Genomic DNA, 19,666 nt, shown 5'->3' on the forward strand with positions numbered 1-19,666 from the left:
AGAACTTTAAAAATCACAACACCGGACCTGTGTTTATACCATGCCATGAGCAAAACACATGATACAAAAATTGGCCGCTACCTCCTATAGTCGAGTACGAAAACAGTTATAAATTTCCTACCCCCAGTAATACCTGACGATAGATCTAATTAAATATTAGAAGCTGTGAACTTCTTATGCTTCTAATAGAAGCTTTGGCTAGACAAAATGACAACCCCAACACAGACAAAAAAGGAAACTGAATGAAAACTAGAAATGTGAAACTTGCAGTGTCTTTTACCCACTAGCAATATATCTAAGTTCACAGTAACATGCTCACTAGAATAGCTAAGTTGATTCCAAATTACAAAATCAACCTCACCGAAACCAGAACCAACCTGTAAATATTTTCTGGATTAAGATGGTTGACACATAATGCACCAACGATCCATAAAGACCAGAAGTACCATAGCATTAATACAAAAACTGGACACTGATCAATGAGAAGGAAGAGTAACTTGACAACCGCTGCAAAATGAGGACGACAAGACTGACTTTCAGACACCCAGATTGAGCAATGCTGGATAACTCTGGACCTTCTCAACCCTCAAACATGTCCTAGTACTCACTGGAACAGTAGACAATTGCAAATCAATGGAAAGAAAGACAAAAAAACTTCAGTAAAACCGTAAAATTCAACAATGTCTTCACCATAGAATTGTAGGAAAATATAGTAATAACGACATTTTAAAACACAATCAGATAACCCATATAATTCTTTAACTAGGAATAGTTTGAAGTATAGAACGCTAACTGAATTCGCAACGTGTACAAATGTGGGCAGCAAAAACACTAACTTCAAGTAACAAACTACATGACAAAGAAACTGCATCAGATCACAAACCTGATCATTTTCATTCACTGTTGGGGAGGGCGACTTCTTTGATTCAGCTGGTTTCTCAGCCCCACAATTTTGTCTGTTGCACTTTGTCCTAAAAGGATAGTTAATATTGCTACATTTCTCACACTTCCAGCTTCCTTCTGGCATCTTTTGTTCTGAAAAGCATGAAATACATATCCATCAAATTTCAGAAATGACATTATGATGTTTGCAAATTTAAAAGCACTTACTTGAACTTTTATCAGATTTTGGAGTCTGCATTTACAAGAAAAATTTGTTATAAGTCAAGAAATAGTTCATAACCAAAGAAAAGGAATGCAGTATTTCATATACTTTACAGTTTTCGAAGTACCAAAGGCAAATTAAGTGTCAAAAGAACAGCTACATTGCATCATTATTAAATATGTAAGTTTACAAGAACCTGAGATCCGGGCTTAGGCGTATTGCATTTCCGCATGTTACAGACAGTTCTGAAAGAGAAGTTAATATTCCCACATTTTGGGCATGTCCAATCATCATCACGAGTAGCATCTGACAAAGATTCAAAGAGAAAATAATTAAATTATTGCAAAAAATTTTCTGTAATGCACAAGATAATGGCTTCTTTGAAAAACAACAGTAGAGATATGTCATGCCTGTACCTTTTTTCTGTAATTTATCATCCGGAAAAAATCCTGGCCTTGGTCCCTGTAGTTTGAAAATGTAATTATATCATAAACTGTGACTCATGCATAAGACACTCTAGTTCCACTACAACTTATAAAATATTAGATGGTCAAAAGAGAATAGTCAAATTTAAGAACCAATCCACAGTATTCCTATAAGGGAGAAATCCGTGCCTTTGCTGAATGAGGGATGCATGCTTAATACAAATTGATAACTGCCAAGCATTGAATAAATCCAGTACACAAACCCAAACCTAGAAAATGTGCAACTACATGATGGAGAAATGATACAAAATATTAAGCTTGCAATCTTAGTTTCAAAAACCTAACAAAGAATGATCTCAAATTAGCATTAAACATCTCAACATACCATTGGAGGAGGGGCCATGGGCAACCCCAAGCCATACCGGTCCATCAAAGGGGGCACACCATACATCCCACCTAAGTAAAAAAGAAAAAAAAGCCCATAACTTACTAACTAATATGATATTAATATCATGCTTAAGGTCAATCATATATGTAAATGGGTAGTTGGGTTGCAGACAAGAAATATCAACGGGTTTTCTTGGTCAACAATTTAACTTGCAAGAGTGAATAAACAGGAAAAGTAATAGCAATTATAAACGGGAAGGCAGATTACCAATACCATTCCCTATCATAGGCCCACTAGAATAAGGGGGTGGTCCAGAAGGCATATGGAGCGGCCGAAAGGGACTGCCACCAGAAAGACGACTGCCATAATTGTAATGATAAGCCGATCCTCCAGAAAAAGGTGCTTCATATGGAGGAATAGAGGAACCATTGAAGAGGGAAGAACCATAAGGTGGTACACCGAGATACATAGAAGATGGTGCTCCAGAACCTACATATGGAGCAGATGACAAATAACTCTGTGGCGCCTGGAGAGGCTTGCCTGTAGATTTCTGAAAGGGAAAAATTACCAACTCAAGCTTTAAAAATAAATAATGGGAGAAAGAAAATGCAAAGGGTCAGTTTCTAAAGAGAGAAACAAACAGTAGAAAAGATTTACGATTTTATGATAAACAGAGTCATAAAAAAATAGGACATAAACAGACTAGAACGAAACAAGCATTGGGTATCACATAATATACTCTGGTCTTTCAGCACAGAACCAGGTATTAACTTCATTAAAAATAACTTGCTAAGCCACATATTTTGAAGAATCCGCTCTTCTATTACTAATTCTGTTAAAAAACAACTCCAATCTGAACAGAAAATCGAAACCTACGAGCCAAAACTAAAGCAATTAAAATTTCAACAATATTCAAAAACTCAGGAATATTTTGAACGCCATTGGCTAATAAATATGAAGACTTACTGAATTATGAACAGCTGGCCTGGGTTGAGTGCAATTGCGCATATTGCAAGTAGTTCTAAATGAAAAATTGACATTCCCGCAACTAGGGCATGTCCAATCATCTTCCCTACGACTGCCTACAAATTTAACCATAAAAATTCAAAATTGCCAAAATTAAACATGTTAAAAAGTACACAGAATGAAATAAAAATAAAATTAAGCGGCATACCATCGGTTCTAGCTCGCTTCGCTGCAGAAGAGTTTCTATTATCAACCTGAACCAATTGCCACCCCCAAGAAAAAAGGTTAATCACCGTAAATATGTGCATAAATCGATACTAAGCAATAATTACGAAATTCATTTCCACTTTTCGATAATAAATTGGAGAATTGAGCAGCGACAGAAAAGCACAAAAAAAAACCGAAAGAAAAGAGAATCCTAGTTTGACAAAGGGGAGTTGATTTTCAAGACAAATCTATCATTAGATCTATTAAGTTGGATGCTCGAATCTATAAGAGGGGAAATTCAGAGAATTGGAAGGGCATAATACCTGAGACATTGAGGCGGCGGCAATAGAGGGAGATATGACTGTTTCGGTGTGAAGATTCGAAACAAGAGAGAGGGAATTGGGGATTTGCCCTACCTGCGATAAAAGGGCGGTGACAAACTAACGGACTTTAAACAGAATAACCAGGGAATTTTTATGCGTGATGTGAGGGATGTAATTGAAAATTTGGTTTAAAATAAGTATAAACGGTTGCTCGCTGCTGCCCCTCTGAATTTCTGACGCCGTTATTGTGATTTGGATGGGGCCCGGTGTTTGGACTTCGGTGCGACCTTTGCCTATTTTGGATGGTCCATGTACTCTTTCAATTAGCATGCCTCGAATTTATTGGTCAAGGTTCAATTGCTTTTAAATAATCTTATTGATCATATGTGAAACATAAATTAATTGGGTATGAATTAAAATATATTAGGTTAATTATTTAAAATATTTAAAAAATTGTTTTGTATAGTTTGATTGCAAGGTTTTTTAAAAATAAAAGTCATAATCATTAAAATGTCTTATTTTTAATTTACATGTACAATATTATAATGTGAACAGTAAAATCATTTTCTTAAAATCATAAAACAAATTCATAAATAATATTGTCACATAAAAGAGAGAGCATATATAATTCACTAAGGCTACATTGGGTGAAAAGAACTAGAAATGATTAATGAAAAGAATTTATGGTTATAAAATGCATGAATTTGACAATTTTGATCAACTTGAGAAATGGTAATTGAATATTACAATGTTACAATATTACAATCGATATATATGATCATGCTAGTTTCAATGGCCATTTGATATCTTGAGTAGCCTAATATTGAATTGATATGTTAGAAGCTCTGGTGGTTATGTTTGAGCTTATTAAGTTGAAGCTCCAAGTAAGTTGGCATTCATGAAGCCAAATTTCCATTTAACCAATGCTTAGATTGATATCAAATTTGCTTTTCATGATGTCTTTGAAGTATCGCCAAAGCATGTTTTATGTTACTATGTTTAGAGGTGTTTTTGGTAATTGTTTTTGATGTTTTGATTCCTCTAAATTCAAGTTTTGGTAATAAGCCTTTGGGTATCAAAACAAGTGATTTTCAAGTCAATGTTTGGCTCCAAGGGTAGAGGTATTGCACTGTTCTGAGCCCTTTTGGCATTTTGAGCCCATTTTGAGATCCAAACACCTTCGATCAATTTCTAACCATTTGTAAATGATTTTAAATTTTTTCTAAAGCCTCTTAAACATCTAAAACTTGAATAAATAATTTGTAAAAATGTTTTATAAGTCATGACTCCTAAATGAATCCAAGGTTTCTTTCTTGTATATGTTCTCGTGGCTTCTCCCATTCGTACTAGTCATCAGGACAGGTGAGGGGTGTTACAACTCGAGTTAGTTTCTAACCCATATAGGGAATTAACTTTCCCCACTTGAAAGCTAAAGTTTTCATTGTATGTTCAGTTCGTGAATTAAAGTTCACTCTCTAAAAAAACCAAAGGTTCAAGATAAACAGAGAAAATCATGTTGGTTGATAGCCAGGAATAAACTAAATGTAACACCCTTCACCCCTCCCAACATACGGTATGAAAGAGAAGTGCTATCGAAACGTTTCCATGACAAAAATCCTATTTTAATTAAGAAATTAAAATTTTAAACATTTTTATAAAAACATAAAAATAGATAAAATCAAATTTAAAACTTTAAAATCATGTTAAAACAAATTAGAACAAATTTGTAGGTGTTAATGTTGGATCTGGTGTCCTAAGTGTAGTATATTCGTTTGTAAACTTATAATTTTGTCGAATAGATTGGTTAATAAAATAATTAATGGATTACATTAATATACTTTGTATAATTATCCTCATGTGCTTTTTGCATGCAAAGAAAAATAGAAGCAGATATTGGCTTACATGTTGTCTAATTTTTAAACTAATACTAAACGATATTATGTAGTTGGATCGTATTACATAAAGACAACTTATATTAGTATACGGACCTAAACATGTCCTTAGTCTAATTAGAAGTGAGCAAACTGATTGAAAGACTAATATGTCGTCTATCAAGTCCAATTGGGGAGATGCCTTGCCTTTGGCATCAGAACAGATGAATCCTAGAAAATAGAGACATAGATGTAACCGACTGGACTGATAGTACATCGGACTGGACCAAGAAGAATAGATCCTGAATTCTTTTATGGATTTATTCCCTTCTAATGTTCAAAGTGTGGCATACCTTAATCCTGAGTGGATGACAAACTATGTATGCATGACTCGTATACTTTGATATAAGTAAAAGTCTGAGTTTAAATAGATAAGGAACCAAAATTTGGTGCGTTGGGTATACGACTTTTACAGTATGTAGAATCATTCACAATAGTGGAATTCATAGTTCAAATGATATCCACCCATTAGCATTACATGGTTGAGGAAAAGTAAACGTAGCCGTGGGTCGTTCGTCTTTGTGATGAATGACTTGATTACTATTTTATAGTAATTGACTTTTCATGAAGGAAGATGTAATGGTTACCATGAGATAAAATAGGATCATATTGGGAGAATGAATTTATCCCAAAGAGATTAAGGATATCCTATGAGGGGAATACACTTATGACAAAGTTATTGGACGAGCACTGTAACACACCTTACATATCTCTGTCGCCGGATTAGGGTTATAATATGCTACTATACAAAACAGAATAGAATCATGCTATATCAGATCAAAATATTCCTATACAATTATTAATTATATTAAACACAATTAAAATCATACCATTCATATCCTAACGGTGTTAAATCGAACATATTAAAGCTATAAAAAAATTAAAATAAAGTAAGGTCTTAATTGAAACATTTGAGAAAAGTGGGGTAAAAATGCTAAATAGGGGTCACACGGTCATGTGACCAGGCCATGTGATAGCCCAAAGTCGTGTGAAGCCATAGGCATGGTCATGTTGACTAACCATGTGTAAGGACCTAAGCCATGCGTGAGGAGGCACACAATTGTGTAACAAACTATGACCATGTGTGTGATAACTCTTGAAAAGAGTTCGAATTTATACTTTTAGACTTAATTAATTACTTGTACTTAAGTAAAATTAGCTTCATTTTAGGTAATTGCATTATCATTTCTAGTTAATCAAGCAGTGCATCTAAGAACTTGAGATGGTGATTACTTTATTGCATCTTTACTTTTAATTGCTTGTGGAAATATCTTGTTGTGGCTGAATGGTAGGTTTAAGGGAGAAGGGAGAAAGATAACAGAGGATAGAGGTTTGCCGAGGCATTATAAAAGGTTTTCATGGCAATGTTGGCGAAGAAAACGACAAACACCTGGTCAGCAATAAGAGCACTCAGCATTTGGTCCCCCACATGCACATGTAATGGAGAATATTCACCTCAAAATTAGGGAAAAAAACAATTATTGGCTGATGGATTTTACTCTAGAAGAAAACCCAAGTATAAAAGGCAATAAAAAAGGGGAGAAAAAGAGAGAGAGAAAAATACGGCTATTTTTCTAAGCTTGGACAGAGGTCTCATGGTGGCAAGAAGGGCAAGTTGAGCTGACTGTGAACTTTGGTGAAGGCGAGTAACAAGACGCTGAGTTGGGGGGATCGGAGTTTGGAAACCCAGATTTCTTCCTCACATTTTGTTTCAATTCTTCTATTCTAAACTAATATTTTGGGATATTAATGATACGAAAATAACTTGAATTTGTGTAGCCCAACCATTAGCTAACTTAATACGACTGGGGTTTGCTTTGGATGATGTTTTAACTTCGATTAATGTTTATGGCTTAATATGGTTCATATTATTGCTTTACCTAATGGTTGCTTTTCTTTAAATGCTTAAGTGAGTGTTGATGAATGCTCAATAAGGCTTAAGGTAACTTGACACCAACATGATTAGGTTACTTAGACCAAAGTTGGGTAATATAAGTGAGTGTTGAGTGAAATACTCTTGTAAACTCTAGACATAGAGCCTTACCTTATACGATTTAGAAGGTTGAGCTTTAGTAGTAGTTGCTAATCCCGAACCTATAGACATACAGAGCCTTAGGGGTGAGTAATCCTAGGTCTTGCTTCGACAGAGGTAAACCACATTAGTACCTAATCGAACAATAAGTTCACCATAGTTTTGCCACTGTATTGTTCACGGGTTAGAACAGATCCCTTAGTAATCCCAACCTTCATGACCAATATTCCAACCTTGCTAAAGTCCCTAGTACTCTTGTTTGATTTGTTGCAATGGTAATCTCTGCTAGTATACTCCATTACTCTCACTTCTAATGTGTTAATCCCATTTTAATTTCATTAAACATCATTCGCTAAATTTATCTTTTTTGTTCAATTGTGATAACTTAGACAAAGAGCACTCATTCAATCCTCGTGGGAATGATTCTCACTCATTACTTTTTTACTTGATTCGACATGTACACATGCACAATTCACACATCAATTCACATGCAACAAGTTTTTGACACCGTTTTCAGGGATTGACGATTGGTAACTTTAGTTTTTGTTATTGCAATTTTTATAGTTTTAGTTGCTAATTTTTTTGTGACCTCAACAGGTCTGTTACTAGTTGTATGCGTATAAGCACTCCTGCGGAAGGACTCTATCTCTTAGATCCAGAAATTGAAAGGACCTTGCTAAGAAGGAGAATAGAACAAAGAGCAATGAATCAAGATGGTAATAATCCACCTGCTATGAATGTAACACCCCTAACAGTATCCGTCATCAGAATAGGGTTACGAAGCATTACTAGAAATTTCACTTCAAACTAATATAATTTTAAACATTTCAAATCATATCAATAATCTTATTAAAATCAACCCAAATCATACATATTGTCCCTTATAAGAGCCCTCGAGGCTCTAAAAACATATTAAAAACAAGTCGGGACTAAATCGAAAACTCATAGAATTTTTCAGAAAACAGTGAAAATTTTCAAAACTGCAAGGGTCACACGGCCGTACGGCCAGGCTGTGTGGGCATTCGAAGTAGGGACACTGTCGTGTCCTAGCCCGTGTCTGTGCTTGTGTAACTCACTGACTTGGGTCACGCGTCCAAGCCACAGGCTTGTGTGCCAGGTCGTGTACCCTTCGAAGTAACCCCATACGCCCATGTTCCAGACCATGTGCTAGGTCGTGTAATAGCTTGGCTTGCAACCCTTTGAAAGCTACAGGGGACACACGGCCGTGCCACCAGGCAGTGTGTCACATACGGCTGAGACACATGCCCGTGTCTTTGCCCGTGTTGACGAAAAAAAGGCCATTTTCAAGCCATTTTTCTTACCCATTCAAACATATACCTACAATCACTTTTGCTCATACATACCAGCCATCAAAAGGCACAAAAATTATGCATAATCAAACTATGCAATTATGGTATAGAAGCATACAACCAATATGGTTTAAGGCACCCGAAATGGCAACATTTAACATGTATAATCATATACTCAAATTGGCTAAAATAATACACCAACTTCTAACTAAGTTTGTATCAACATAAACCATTGATAAATATCATCCAAAATAAAAGTATCAAACCACCACATTGAAACTTATCACAAGACCATTTACAATATGCATTTTTAGACTATCATTCCATCTTCCATCATTCAACATAACAAGCCAAATATCAACCATTTTAAGGCCATTTATATACATGCCAAACAAATTCCATTAGACCACCAAAATGCCACACAAGTCAAACCAAATGGCTATTTCAACAACCAAAATTCCTATACATGTCATTATAACCAAACTTAAAACATCCAAAAGTATCGATATAGTCGATGGATAGTGTGATATAACTCAGACAAGCTTCCAACTCGAACGAGCTTCTGATTCACTATAAAACATGAAAAATAACACAGAGTAAGCATAAATGCTTAGTAAGTTCATATAATATAAAACACAACTTACCATTTAATCACATAATAGGTAAGTTAACATGGCATAATCCAACCACAATTTGGCCAAAGCCTAAGCATGTACACCAAACATGTTAGCCATTTACACATATAACAAAGGCATCATAATCATGGATGAGCACAACATTTAATCATGTATCATATACATATATCATCCATCTTAACTCTCAATATACCAAGTATTACCATTTCAATGAAATTCACATATGTCTATGTCGTAGTTCATATCGAACTCATATCGTCCTCTTTCTAAATCATACCTGTTGAACCATTTAGAATACTATTGGATACCCAGGATAGCTTAGACATAGTGTGCTAAATCATATAACTGTAATCCATCAAATCTTGTACATGTATGTTCACACGAGCTGTGAATCAAAATGCTCACATGAAATGCCACTGCAAAATATTCTGGAAATCGAGTTGTTCGATGTTTGGGGGATAGACTTTATGGGTCCATTTCCACCCTCATTCAAAAATTTATACATACTTGTAGTAATAGATTATGTCTCCAAATGGGTAGAAGCCATAGCTCTACCTACTAATGGTGCCAGGTCAGTGATGAAGTTCTTGCACAAGAATATTTTCACGAGATTTGATACGCCTTGAACCATCATTAGTGATGAGGGATCTCACTTCGATTGTAAGCTAGTTACCAATGCCTTGCAAAGGTACAGAGTAAAACAAAATATTGCCACGACATATCATCCGCAAACGAACGGGTAAGCTAAAATTTCTAACAAGGAAATTAAGCAGATTTTGAAGAAAGTTATTAATCCAAATAGTAAGGATTGGTCCTTAAGACTGGACAAAGCTTTATGGGCATATCGCACTACTTACAAAACCCCGTTAGGAATATCACCATTCAGACTCCTCTACAGAAAACCATGCCATTTGTTAGTTGAGTTAGAGCACAGGGCATACAGGGCTGTAAAGCAATTGAACATGGATTGGAAAGCTGTTGGTAATATAAGATTGCTTGAATTAAATGAAATGAAGATTTCAGGGCATAAGTGTACGCGAATGCTAAAATTTATAAGAAAAAGACCAAGCGCTGGCATGATAACAGAATTATACCGCGTCAATTTGAACCAGGACAATAGGTGTTGTTATTCAACTCAATGTTGAAAATGTTCCCTGGAAAATTGAAATCTTGCTGGTTAGGTCTCTTTGAAGTAGCCAAATTATACCCTCATGGAGCAATGGACTTTAAGGATATGCAGACGGGTCACATTTAAATTTAATGGACAACGTTTAAAGCACTAATGGGGTGCTCATGTAAATCGAGACAAATAGCCCATTAACCTTAGAGATGTTTAAGCTCAACATCTATTTCCTATCTTTATTTTGTTTATTTGTTTTATTTTAATTTTGTTTTTACAATTTTTATCTTTAATTACTTGATGTTATTTTCAATTTTAGTTATATTATTTTTAGTGTACAGATTTTGCATGAATTACAGATAAAATATGGGTTGAAGAGAGAGAAAAAGTCCAAGGAAAAGATTTTTGACAGTTGAACCCTATCCTAATTCGAAAGCCCATGAAGAAAGTGCCAAAATTTTTTAAGGCTAGGTCATTTTAAGATTCCCTCTAAAACCCTTTTTACTTTTCCCTCTTCCCTCTTTTTCACACTACTTACCCTATAAGTTTCTACAAACCATCCAACCCATTACCCCTATTTACATCTTTACAATTGCCAGCACTCTTTTATTTACCCGTAGTTACACAATGTTTCCATTTTCATCTTTCTTAACCTCTCTTGCATCCCTTCTTGGACCTTAAACTTCTTCTCACTAACTTCTCTTGAGTAGTTTCGCAAACCATTTTCCTATTTAGTCTATAGAAAAGTCATAAGGATTCTTCAAGACTAATCAATGGCAAGAGTCAAAATAGCTTCTAAAGGTGTCAGATCTTCTCAGGCAGGTGCCACCTAACCGAAAATTTCTTCAACAATGTTGCTGCATCGAAATATGAAGATAACATTTCCAAGAAACCATTCTACTTTGAGCAAGGCTTTTTTTAAAGGATGAGCCACACATGGGTTATGACAAGTCAGATTCATCTATTGTGGAAACGCACAATTGGCAAATCTTCTGCTTGCACCCGGACGATGTCTTGGAAAAGTTGTTCAAGAATTCTATACACATAAAAATTTCCTTGATAACCTCTTCATTTATGTTTAAGGAACATCGATCCCATTTGATGAAGATAGAATCAATGCCCAATTTGGGCTGATAGATGTTCAAGACAAGCATACCCTGTTCACTGAAAACATCAATGCTGAAGGCTTAAGTCATGTGTTAAAGGACTTGTGTGTTAAAGGAACTTTATAAGTGCTAAAAGTAAAATGTTTTAATCCTATTCTTAATGCATTTTTAGATGATTATTCGAGTTAAAATGGTGAATTTTATGCTCCTAATTAAATTCGTGTTTTTATACTTAGGAGAGCATTTAAGAGCACAATGAGCAAAAACGAAGCAAAAATTAGACAATTGGAACAAATTTCAGGAGCTATACAACCGTGTGAGCCACATGGGCTGGACACACAACCGTGTGAGCCACACAGACTGCCACACAAGCATGTGCCAGACTGTGTGGATTTCGTGATTCGCACTCAAAATATGCGAAAAAATGTAATTTTAAGATTTTTCGGGTATTCTAAGATCTATATATACCAAATATAAGAAGAGAAGTGAAAGCCGTTAGAGAATATTGAAGAAAACAACTCGTAAAACACCACTGAAGTCGAATCTGAAGCAGATTTCCACCAAGATTGAAGATCTCCTTTTAGTTCCTTTAAATTTATTATGAGTTAATTTATTTCTTGTGGTTATATTGTCTTTAAGATGTTTTTATTCACGATTATGAACTAATTTTGTAAACACCTAGGGGAGATAAGGCCTATGATGAAATTTGTCTTTTGATTTCTGTTTTACATAATAAATAAATGGATCTTACTTACTGCTTTATTACTTAATTTGACGTGTATACTTGCACATTCGCATATTATTTCACAAAGACAAACACCACACTCTTACGTCGCGACATGGAGGACAGTTTCCCCAAATTTCCAAACTGGACGATGTGTCATGACATGAAACCCCTGTGTCACAAAAACGATAAGCTGCCAAGGATGTCGTGACACGGAACCCCTGTGTCGTGAAATTGCTGCAATTTTCTACAAGGTTGACCCGGCCCATTCGTGTAACCCGGTATCCTAACCATTAATTTATCCAATTTTAAACCCTTAAAACACTTATTTCTTAACATATAACCACATTAACTCTTATTTAAGCACCATTTACCTCCTTTAATCTCTTAAACCTCCCTAAATAACTTAAACCCTAACACTCATCCTTCCCTTTTTCTTTTTGATTTGTTTAGATCTTCTTTGAAACTTACTTGTGAAGGGCAAGAACGAATCCACTCCAAGGAATGACAAGTAAACAAAAATGTGACAAGGAATCTAAAGGCTCATACAAGGTTAAGGGTTCCTATCTTAATTTTTTCTATTCTATTGAAATAAACTGCTTGATTACTTTATTAGTTAGTAACATTAGATATCATGCCACTTAAAAAGTTAGAAAAACTAATGAACCAGAACTGTCGATGGTTCCAAACCCCTCTAATTTTGCACCTGGATATTGGAAAATATTTTACTGAACTATAAGGAAAAACCTTTATCCAAGAAAGGGGATTTGATTCTTCGATGCTTTTGTGTAAGGATATATAACCTTTAGTAAGATATCAGAGGTGGGAACGTTTTTGGACAATCCTGATAATCCTATGGTCTCTGTTGTTCAAGAATTTTATGCATCCTTACGGGACCAGGAGTCTAGAAATATTAAAGGCTATAGGTGGGAAATAGTACCTATGTGAGGGAAAAAAGTGCGAGTAACCCCTCGAACTATTTGCGACTTTTATAATGCTCCATACTATGAAAAAGATTTTATTGATGAAACTGATTTGGAATATTTTTGAGACATAGATATGGATAACATTATAAACCTTTTAACTAAAGGTATGGGCGAATGGAAATATCACTCATGTACCAATGCTCCAGTGTCCTTTCATCAAGCCATTATGTTTGCAGAGGCTAAAATGTGGATTTAATTTGTATGCATATGAATCGTACTTGCTTTAAATGTTTCTAACGTTAATACTTTCAGAGCAATTTAACTCTATGATATTTTGCAGAAAAAACAAGTCTGTATTGGCAAACGGATCCACTAGAACATAAGGAGATGCATTAACGGGCAGAAGGTGGGAGTTTTCTTTCCCCATCTAGTGACAGCCTTATGTAAAAAGGCAGGAGTACCTATGACATCTACTAAGCATTTGCTGAAGCATTCCCGAAGTATCATCGTAGATACCTTGTTCCAACAATGTTGAGCTACAAGCCAAATAGATAAAATATTGAAACACGCAACAGCAAGAAGCGAAACTATACCAACTTCATCACAAAGGTTGGCACAAGCTCAACAAGAAGTTGGTGAGAGTAGTCATCCAAAGTTAGATTGGATGATTCAGTGGATGCAAGAACCGGGACCAATTTTTTAGGAATTTGGTAGGCAAAACAACATTCGGGTCCCCAACTATACACCTGATATGTTTGAGCTAACAAATTTGGAACAAGAAGAAGAGGTACATGAAAGTGAAGAGGAAGGAGAGGATGAGGGGACGACGGAAGTGAAGAGATGTATTTTGAGGAAGGAGATTGACCAATTCATAGTTCTGTTTTTTTTAAAATGACTTATATTGATTTTTGGATGATTTTGATTTAGACTCTATAGGAGTAGGATTAATAGTAGATTTTTAGTTATATTGTATTTTGTGTAAGTTTTCTATGTTGGAATCAAACACGAAAGAGACACAAACAATTCGAGCTTTACATGATCAAACGAGGAAGCACCCACAATTAGTAGTTGGAGTAACCACGATCAATCGAGTAACTTCTTTCTTTATCTTTTTAAAGGCTACACATTGAGGATAATGTGTCAACTAAAGTATGGGGGGTAACATAGAAAATTTGTTTTGTTTTCAATCTTTACATTTTTCTTTGATTTTTTTTGTCTTTTGTGTGCTTGATCTTGTAGAAATACAAGTGATTGGTTAGGAGCATGTAAATAGGTTGCTTGTGTTTACAAAAAAAATTGGCATAATGTTAAAATTTTTATTATTAGACTACTACGTTCTATATGTTACACTGTAAATAGGTATTAAGTAATCAATTGTACCAAATGATATAAAAATACAAGGAAACGAGCATACTAGTATGAGTGATAAATGGTTGAATTTGAGTTTGTTTGGTTGATTAAGCTTGTGCATATTGAGATGTTAAGGGATGAACTAAGGCATTGTTTGGAACATATCCAGAGCCAAAAAGTTTCCCTATTTATATTTTCCTTTAGTACCGATCTTTGAGCCTATTGACACTTCTTGATGAACCTCATTACAAACCATTGGGCTTTAAATGTTAATTTGTATTTACCCTTTTTTTAGTCTTGCACTGTATGATTATAGGTGTCTGGCCATATGTATTGAGGGTTAGGTAGATACATAAAGGCGAAGTTTGTCAAAATAGAGTGAAATAGGAAAGATTAGTGTGATATGAGGACTATAGGTTAGCCCGAAAAGTGTAAAATAAAAGAAAAAAAGTCCAAAAAGTAAAAGTAATATGAGTAGAAAAAGTTCTCAAAAATGAAAAGCATTCTTGAGTGAGATAAGCTGAAAAAGAAAGTCACAAAGTCACAAAAGAAAGATAAGCTCATTCATTACTGCACAAAAACTCATAAGGCTAGTTGTAGTTACTATGTCATGCTATGATTTCCTATACATGGAGAGACAAGGAAGGTGAGAGAAGGAGAATTAAGGCGGTGAGTGGGTAAGGGTCACAAAGGGGGGAATATTAGGAATCAATACGATGTGTCAAACTATTTTTGTGTTTGTAACCCTTTTGATGCTTATTGTTTTTGAATTCCATACCTGTCCTAAGCCTCGGAATGTTACATCTAAAAAGTCATATGTGACCTAAATATCCTTATACATGAACGGACATCATACTAAACATACGCATAAATGACTATTTGTATTCTACTAAGATAATCAAAATACTTGTATGATTTGTTGATGGACCCCTATAGGTGAGACCCTTAATGCTTGTATATTTTTTAACATACTAAACTTAGATGTTTGTGATCAAAAGTGATAAGTCAATTATTTATCATTTTAAAGTAGTTAGTAAGCATGAAATGCCTAAGTCATATGCTCCAAAGTCAATACTTGTATCATATTTGTTCAAGGTTCGTCATTTTTATTTGTCATTTTTGTTTATGTTGCTTGAGGACAAGTAAAGACTTGAGTGTGGGGGAGTTTGATCTGCCGTAATTTGGTGTAGCAGATTAAACTAGTTTTCACATTTAAGGAGGTTGAATACAATCATTTTTGTGATGGTTTAGTTAAGTTTTCTTAGTTTTATTTATATTCAATAAAATGTGCAAATTGAGTCTTTTATTGACTTTAAGGGCCAAATGAGGCCTAAAGGTGAGCTAATGCACTTTGCGAGTGTGTAGGAAGCCATTAGAAGGTGTACTAAAAGGATACTAGTCGCTATGTCGCAACACAGATAACTCGATCTCGCAACATAGGCAGCAGAATGGAGAAAGCTCAAGACTGCCTTCAATGTTGCTAAACAAGCTGAGGGTGTCACGACATACCCTTGAAGATAGCTAAAAAGGAGTATACTAATTTCTATGCCACGACACAGGTCCTGGTGTGTCACAACATCGACTCTGTTATGAAAATTAAACTTAAAGCTTAAATCTCATTTTGGTTTGTACAATTAAACTTAAAGCTCGAGAATGTCAGCTAACCTAGGGTTAAGGACAACGACCACCGGAAGGCTATAAATAGGCTCATTTTTCTCTTGTTATGGACACCATTCCTTTAAACTAGATTCTCTGTGTGAAATTTAGTTTAGTATTTTCTTTCATTTTTAGGTTTTAGATTTCTTTCAGTCGTTCTTGTTGATTTCAAGATATCTGAATTGTGGAAGCATTCAAACTGTGTGGAAGCATTCAAACTATGTGGATTTGCGATTAATCTCAATACAATCAGGCTCTTTCATTTATTTTATCCTATCGATTTAATTAATATGCTTTCTCTTTACATCGATTATATATTGTCTATGAAAGCCATGAAGAACTAATCCCTCTATGGGGGATTAGGGAGTGGAGGTATGATCTGTTAACTATTTTATAAGGTTACTCAACGGATCAACTGTCTAGGAAAGAAAGAACGTGGAACAAACCCTAGGCCTAACAACCCCGGGAAGTCATCAAGGTGGGAATTAACCCAAAATTGGTATGGCCCATCCGTGAACACTTTCAGCCCAAGCCAATCTGGACTGTGAGGTCGAAAGATAAGTAGTCCTTCCTGACTCATTATGTTAGTGGAAGGTCAGAAGATCATGCTAAGGTAGAGGCTAGTTGATTGATGAGGAGCCCGAAACTACAGTTTATTGGGATTACTGAATCGAACTAATCACCCATAATCAAGATTTTATTCACTCTACTCTTCTCTCTCTTGAATTTTATTTCTTTTATGTTTTTTATTTTATTATTATACAAACCCTTAAAAACCCTTTTATTATGTTCTCGTATTATAACTGATTTAGAGTACTAATTAGATCTTTTAGTGTTTAGGTTAGAATTGATCTAGCTCTCGCCTTCCTTGGGTACGATCCTCAGAGTACTCTCCTACTTCGTTGTAAAACTATATTACAACTCAACCCATATATGTGCGAATATCGTCTCATATTTCTATTTTTTTTCAATTTTTTCATGCGATTTAACATACTTGGTAGGGTTTGCACCTATAGGGGTTATACATATAGGGTCACACACATAGTCTTGCACACTTAAGGGTTCACACAGATAGTTCGCATTTAAGGGTTCGCACAAGTAGGCTCGCACCTAGGGTTCACACAAGTAGGCTCGCAACTAGGGTTCACACAAGTAAGGGTTGCATCTAGGGTTCGCAGTTTGGGGTCGCATAACTATGGCTCGTAATTATCATACAGTGGTTTGCATGTATAAACAATAGTTGATTCGAATAATTTGACTCGCATGTAGTATTAAAAGGCTGGCATAATTTGACTCGCATATAATATTAAGAGGCTCACATAATTTGGCCCGCATGTCATATCTTAGGGTTTGCGTGGAAATCATAAATATTTGCATGTCATAAACAATTAAGGTTCGCATTGATTTACTAAGGCTTCGCATAAGTAATCCTATTTGTTTATGCATATGGAGTCACAGTAGGGGGTTGCGTACAACGGTGTTCATATAAAAAGGGGGTTTACATGCATAGGGTTCACCTACTTGGAGGTTCACACATACTAGGGGCTTACACATACAGGCTCGCACATGGGCTTCCACCTAAGGGGGTTCTACTTGGGTTCCTAATATTTTCAATTATACACAAAGATTTAGGTTTAGATCTCACACCTGATTTGAGAAAACACAAAAACATAGTTGGAAGAGGAGGCTGATGATCCACTTGAGGTAGAGGGATGGTTTTGAAAACTTTGACTCATTTTTCTTGAAATTTGATTTGGAAAGAAAAGAGTTTGAGGGTGTTTTCCTTGTAAATTTGCTAAGTAATGATTTTAGTGTTTGCTTAAAATTGGCTATTTATAATACTCTCTTTCCCCAATTGATATAGGTTTTAACAATTCATGTAGAATTGACACTACTTTAAAATAAAGACTAAATTGGAAAAAAATGGTTTTTGGTTGGGTTATTTTGAACATTCGGTACTTTCATGGGTAAAAATAAAAAAAAAACAAAATATTTTGGTTAGATGCATACAAGGGGTTTTGAACTTGGGACCTATGGGTAAGTTAAGGCTGTAAGGCCCCAAAAATAGGTCTAGTAGTTTCGGTAAGTTTACCAGGTTCCGAGTGAAAATTGGGAATTAATCGGGTTAATTAGCGATTTATATTCATAATTAGTTAGATTAATTTCATCTAAAAATTGGTAAATAATATTCCATAAAATAAAAATATTTTTAGAAAAATTAATTTTATGGTTTTAAATAATTTTTGGGTAAAAATAAATATTTTGGTTTAAATTGGAATTTAAAAATAATTTAAAATGGGGTTTAATTGGGTGATTTAAAATATTAATTAAATGGGACTAATTTGAAAACCAAGGGAAATGTGCAATAGGTTTATAGCACATAAACCATATTTTCAGATTTTGGAGGGAAAGTAGCAAATTGTTAAACAAGGGAAAATGGGGAGTGGCTTGATGGCAAATTCCCCAAATTTTGAAAATCAGATGAGAGTTTTCAATTTTAAAAACTCTACCACTACCTCACTTTTCACTCATTTTTCACTTGAATTGAGAGCTTTTTCTCTCATTTTTTTCCCTTGTTTTCATAAATCAAATATCAAAGAATATATCTAAACATTTTCTCTCCCAAAATTATCTCTAAAATGTCTCGAAATAATTTTCAAAGTTGAGAAAAAAGTCATCTGAATTTCTTCAAGCATTTTGATTCAAACTTTTAAATCAATGATTTGAGTTCAATTGAAGGTAATCATCATCTCTAAACTTTTTAAGTTTATTTCAATCATTATTTCTTAATTAAAGTGATTATAATGGATTTTCAACTTTAATTTCTTCTTTCTTGAACTTGAGGATCAACAATGGTGGATCTTTAATTTTGAGTTGGAATCCAAATATTAATGGATGCCTAAACTCAAAATAGGTCTAATAAGAGGTTTTTAATCTTAAACCAAAAGATCAAACACGTTTTAAGGATCAATTTTGAGAAATTCGGATTTGATCAATAACATGGATGATTTTTCTAGAAAATTATGAAACAGATTAAATGATGAAATTAATACTTAGAATACATATTATTGGATTAGGAATGAAGATTAGAAGTGGTTTGAGGTGCTGAAAAGGGAGTTTAGTTGAGGAATTCCATATTTCGGCTTAGTTGTATAACATCGGTAAGGTAGTTTAAAGTCATGATTTAGATTCGTATACTTTATCAAATTTCATGATTCTTGTTGCTATTGTTAGTTTGTAATGCATACTTTGTCTCTTTTAAAGCTCCACGTCAAGAGGAGGAACGTGCGGATTAGAATTGAAGCTCAAACTTGCTTGTTTGAATACTTTTTTTGCTTAAAGAGTTAAATGTGGAGGCGAGTGATATTAAGGGCAATTTGGTAAATTAGCCTGCTTATTTGTTAAATTAAATGTTTAATTTGTGTTATTAATGACTTAATTGCATATTGGATGGTTGGATTT

At 34.7% G+C, this 19,666-nt stretch overlaps 1 protein-coding gene across 2 annotated transcripts; it reads right to left on the minus strand.

Annotated features, from left to right (window-relative positions):
• Positions 1 to 256: 256 nt before the first annotated feature.
• On the minus strand, positions 257 to 3,575 carry LOC105794495 (ranBP2-type zinc finger protein At1g67325). Of its 2 annotated transcripts, none has more exons than XM_012623685.2 (10): positions 3,415 to 3,575; positions 3,093 to 3,138; positions 2,885 to 3,000; positions 2,192 to 2,468; positions 1,916 to 1,986; positions 1,522 to 1,567; positions 1,302 to 1,411; positions 1,111 to 1,135; positions 884 to 1,035; positions 257 to 607 (listed from the first exon to the last, which is right to left on the minus strand). In XM_012623685.2, the coding sequence occupies exons 1-10, from the start codon at positions 3,421 to 3,423 to the stop codon at positions 605 to 607; spliced, it is 855 nt and encodes a 284-aa protein (XP_012479139.1). In that variant the 5' UTR covers positions 3,424 to 3,575; the 3' UTR covers positions 257 to 604. The 2 variants fall into 2 exon arrangements, with proteins under 2 accessions (XP_012479139.1, XP_012479138.1); XM_012623684.2 differs by having other exon boundaries at positions 2,186 to 2,468.
• Positions 3,576 to 19,666: the final 16,091 nt, after the last annotated feature.

The sequence above is a fragment of the Gossypium raimondii genome, chromosome 3 (genome assembly GCF_025698545.1).
Source record: "Gossypium raimondii isolate GPD5lz chromosome 3, ASM2569854v1, whole genome shotgun sequence".
Taxonomy (NCBI): Eukaryota; Viridiplantae; Streptophyta; class Magnoliopsida; order Malvales; family Malvaceae; genus Gossypium; species Gossypium raimondii.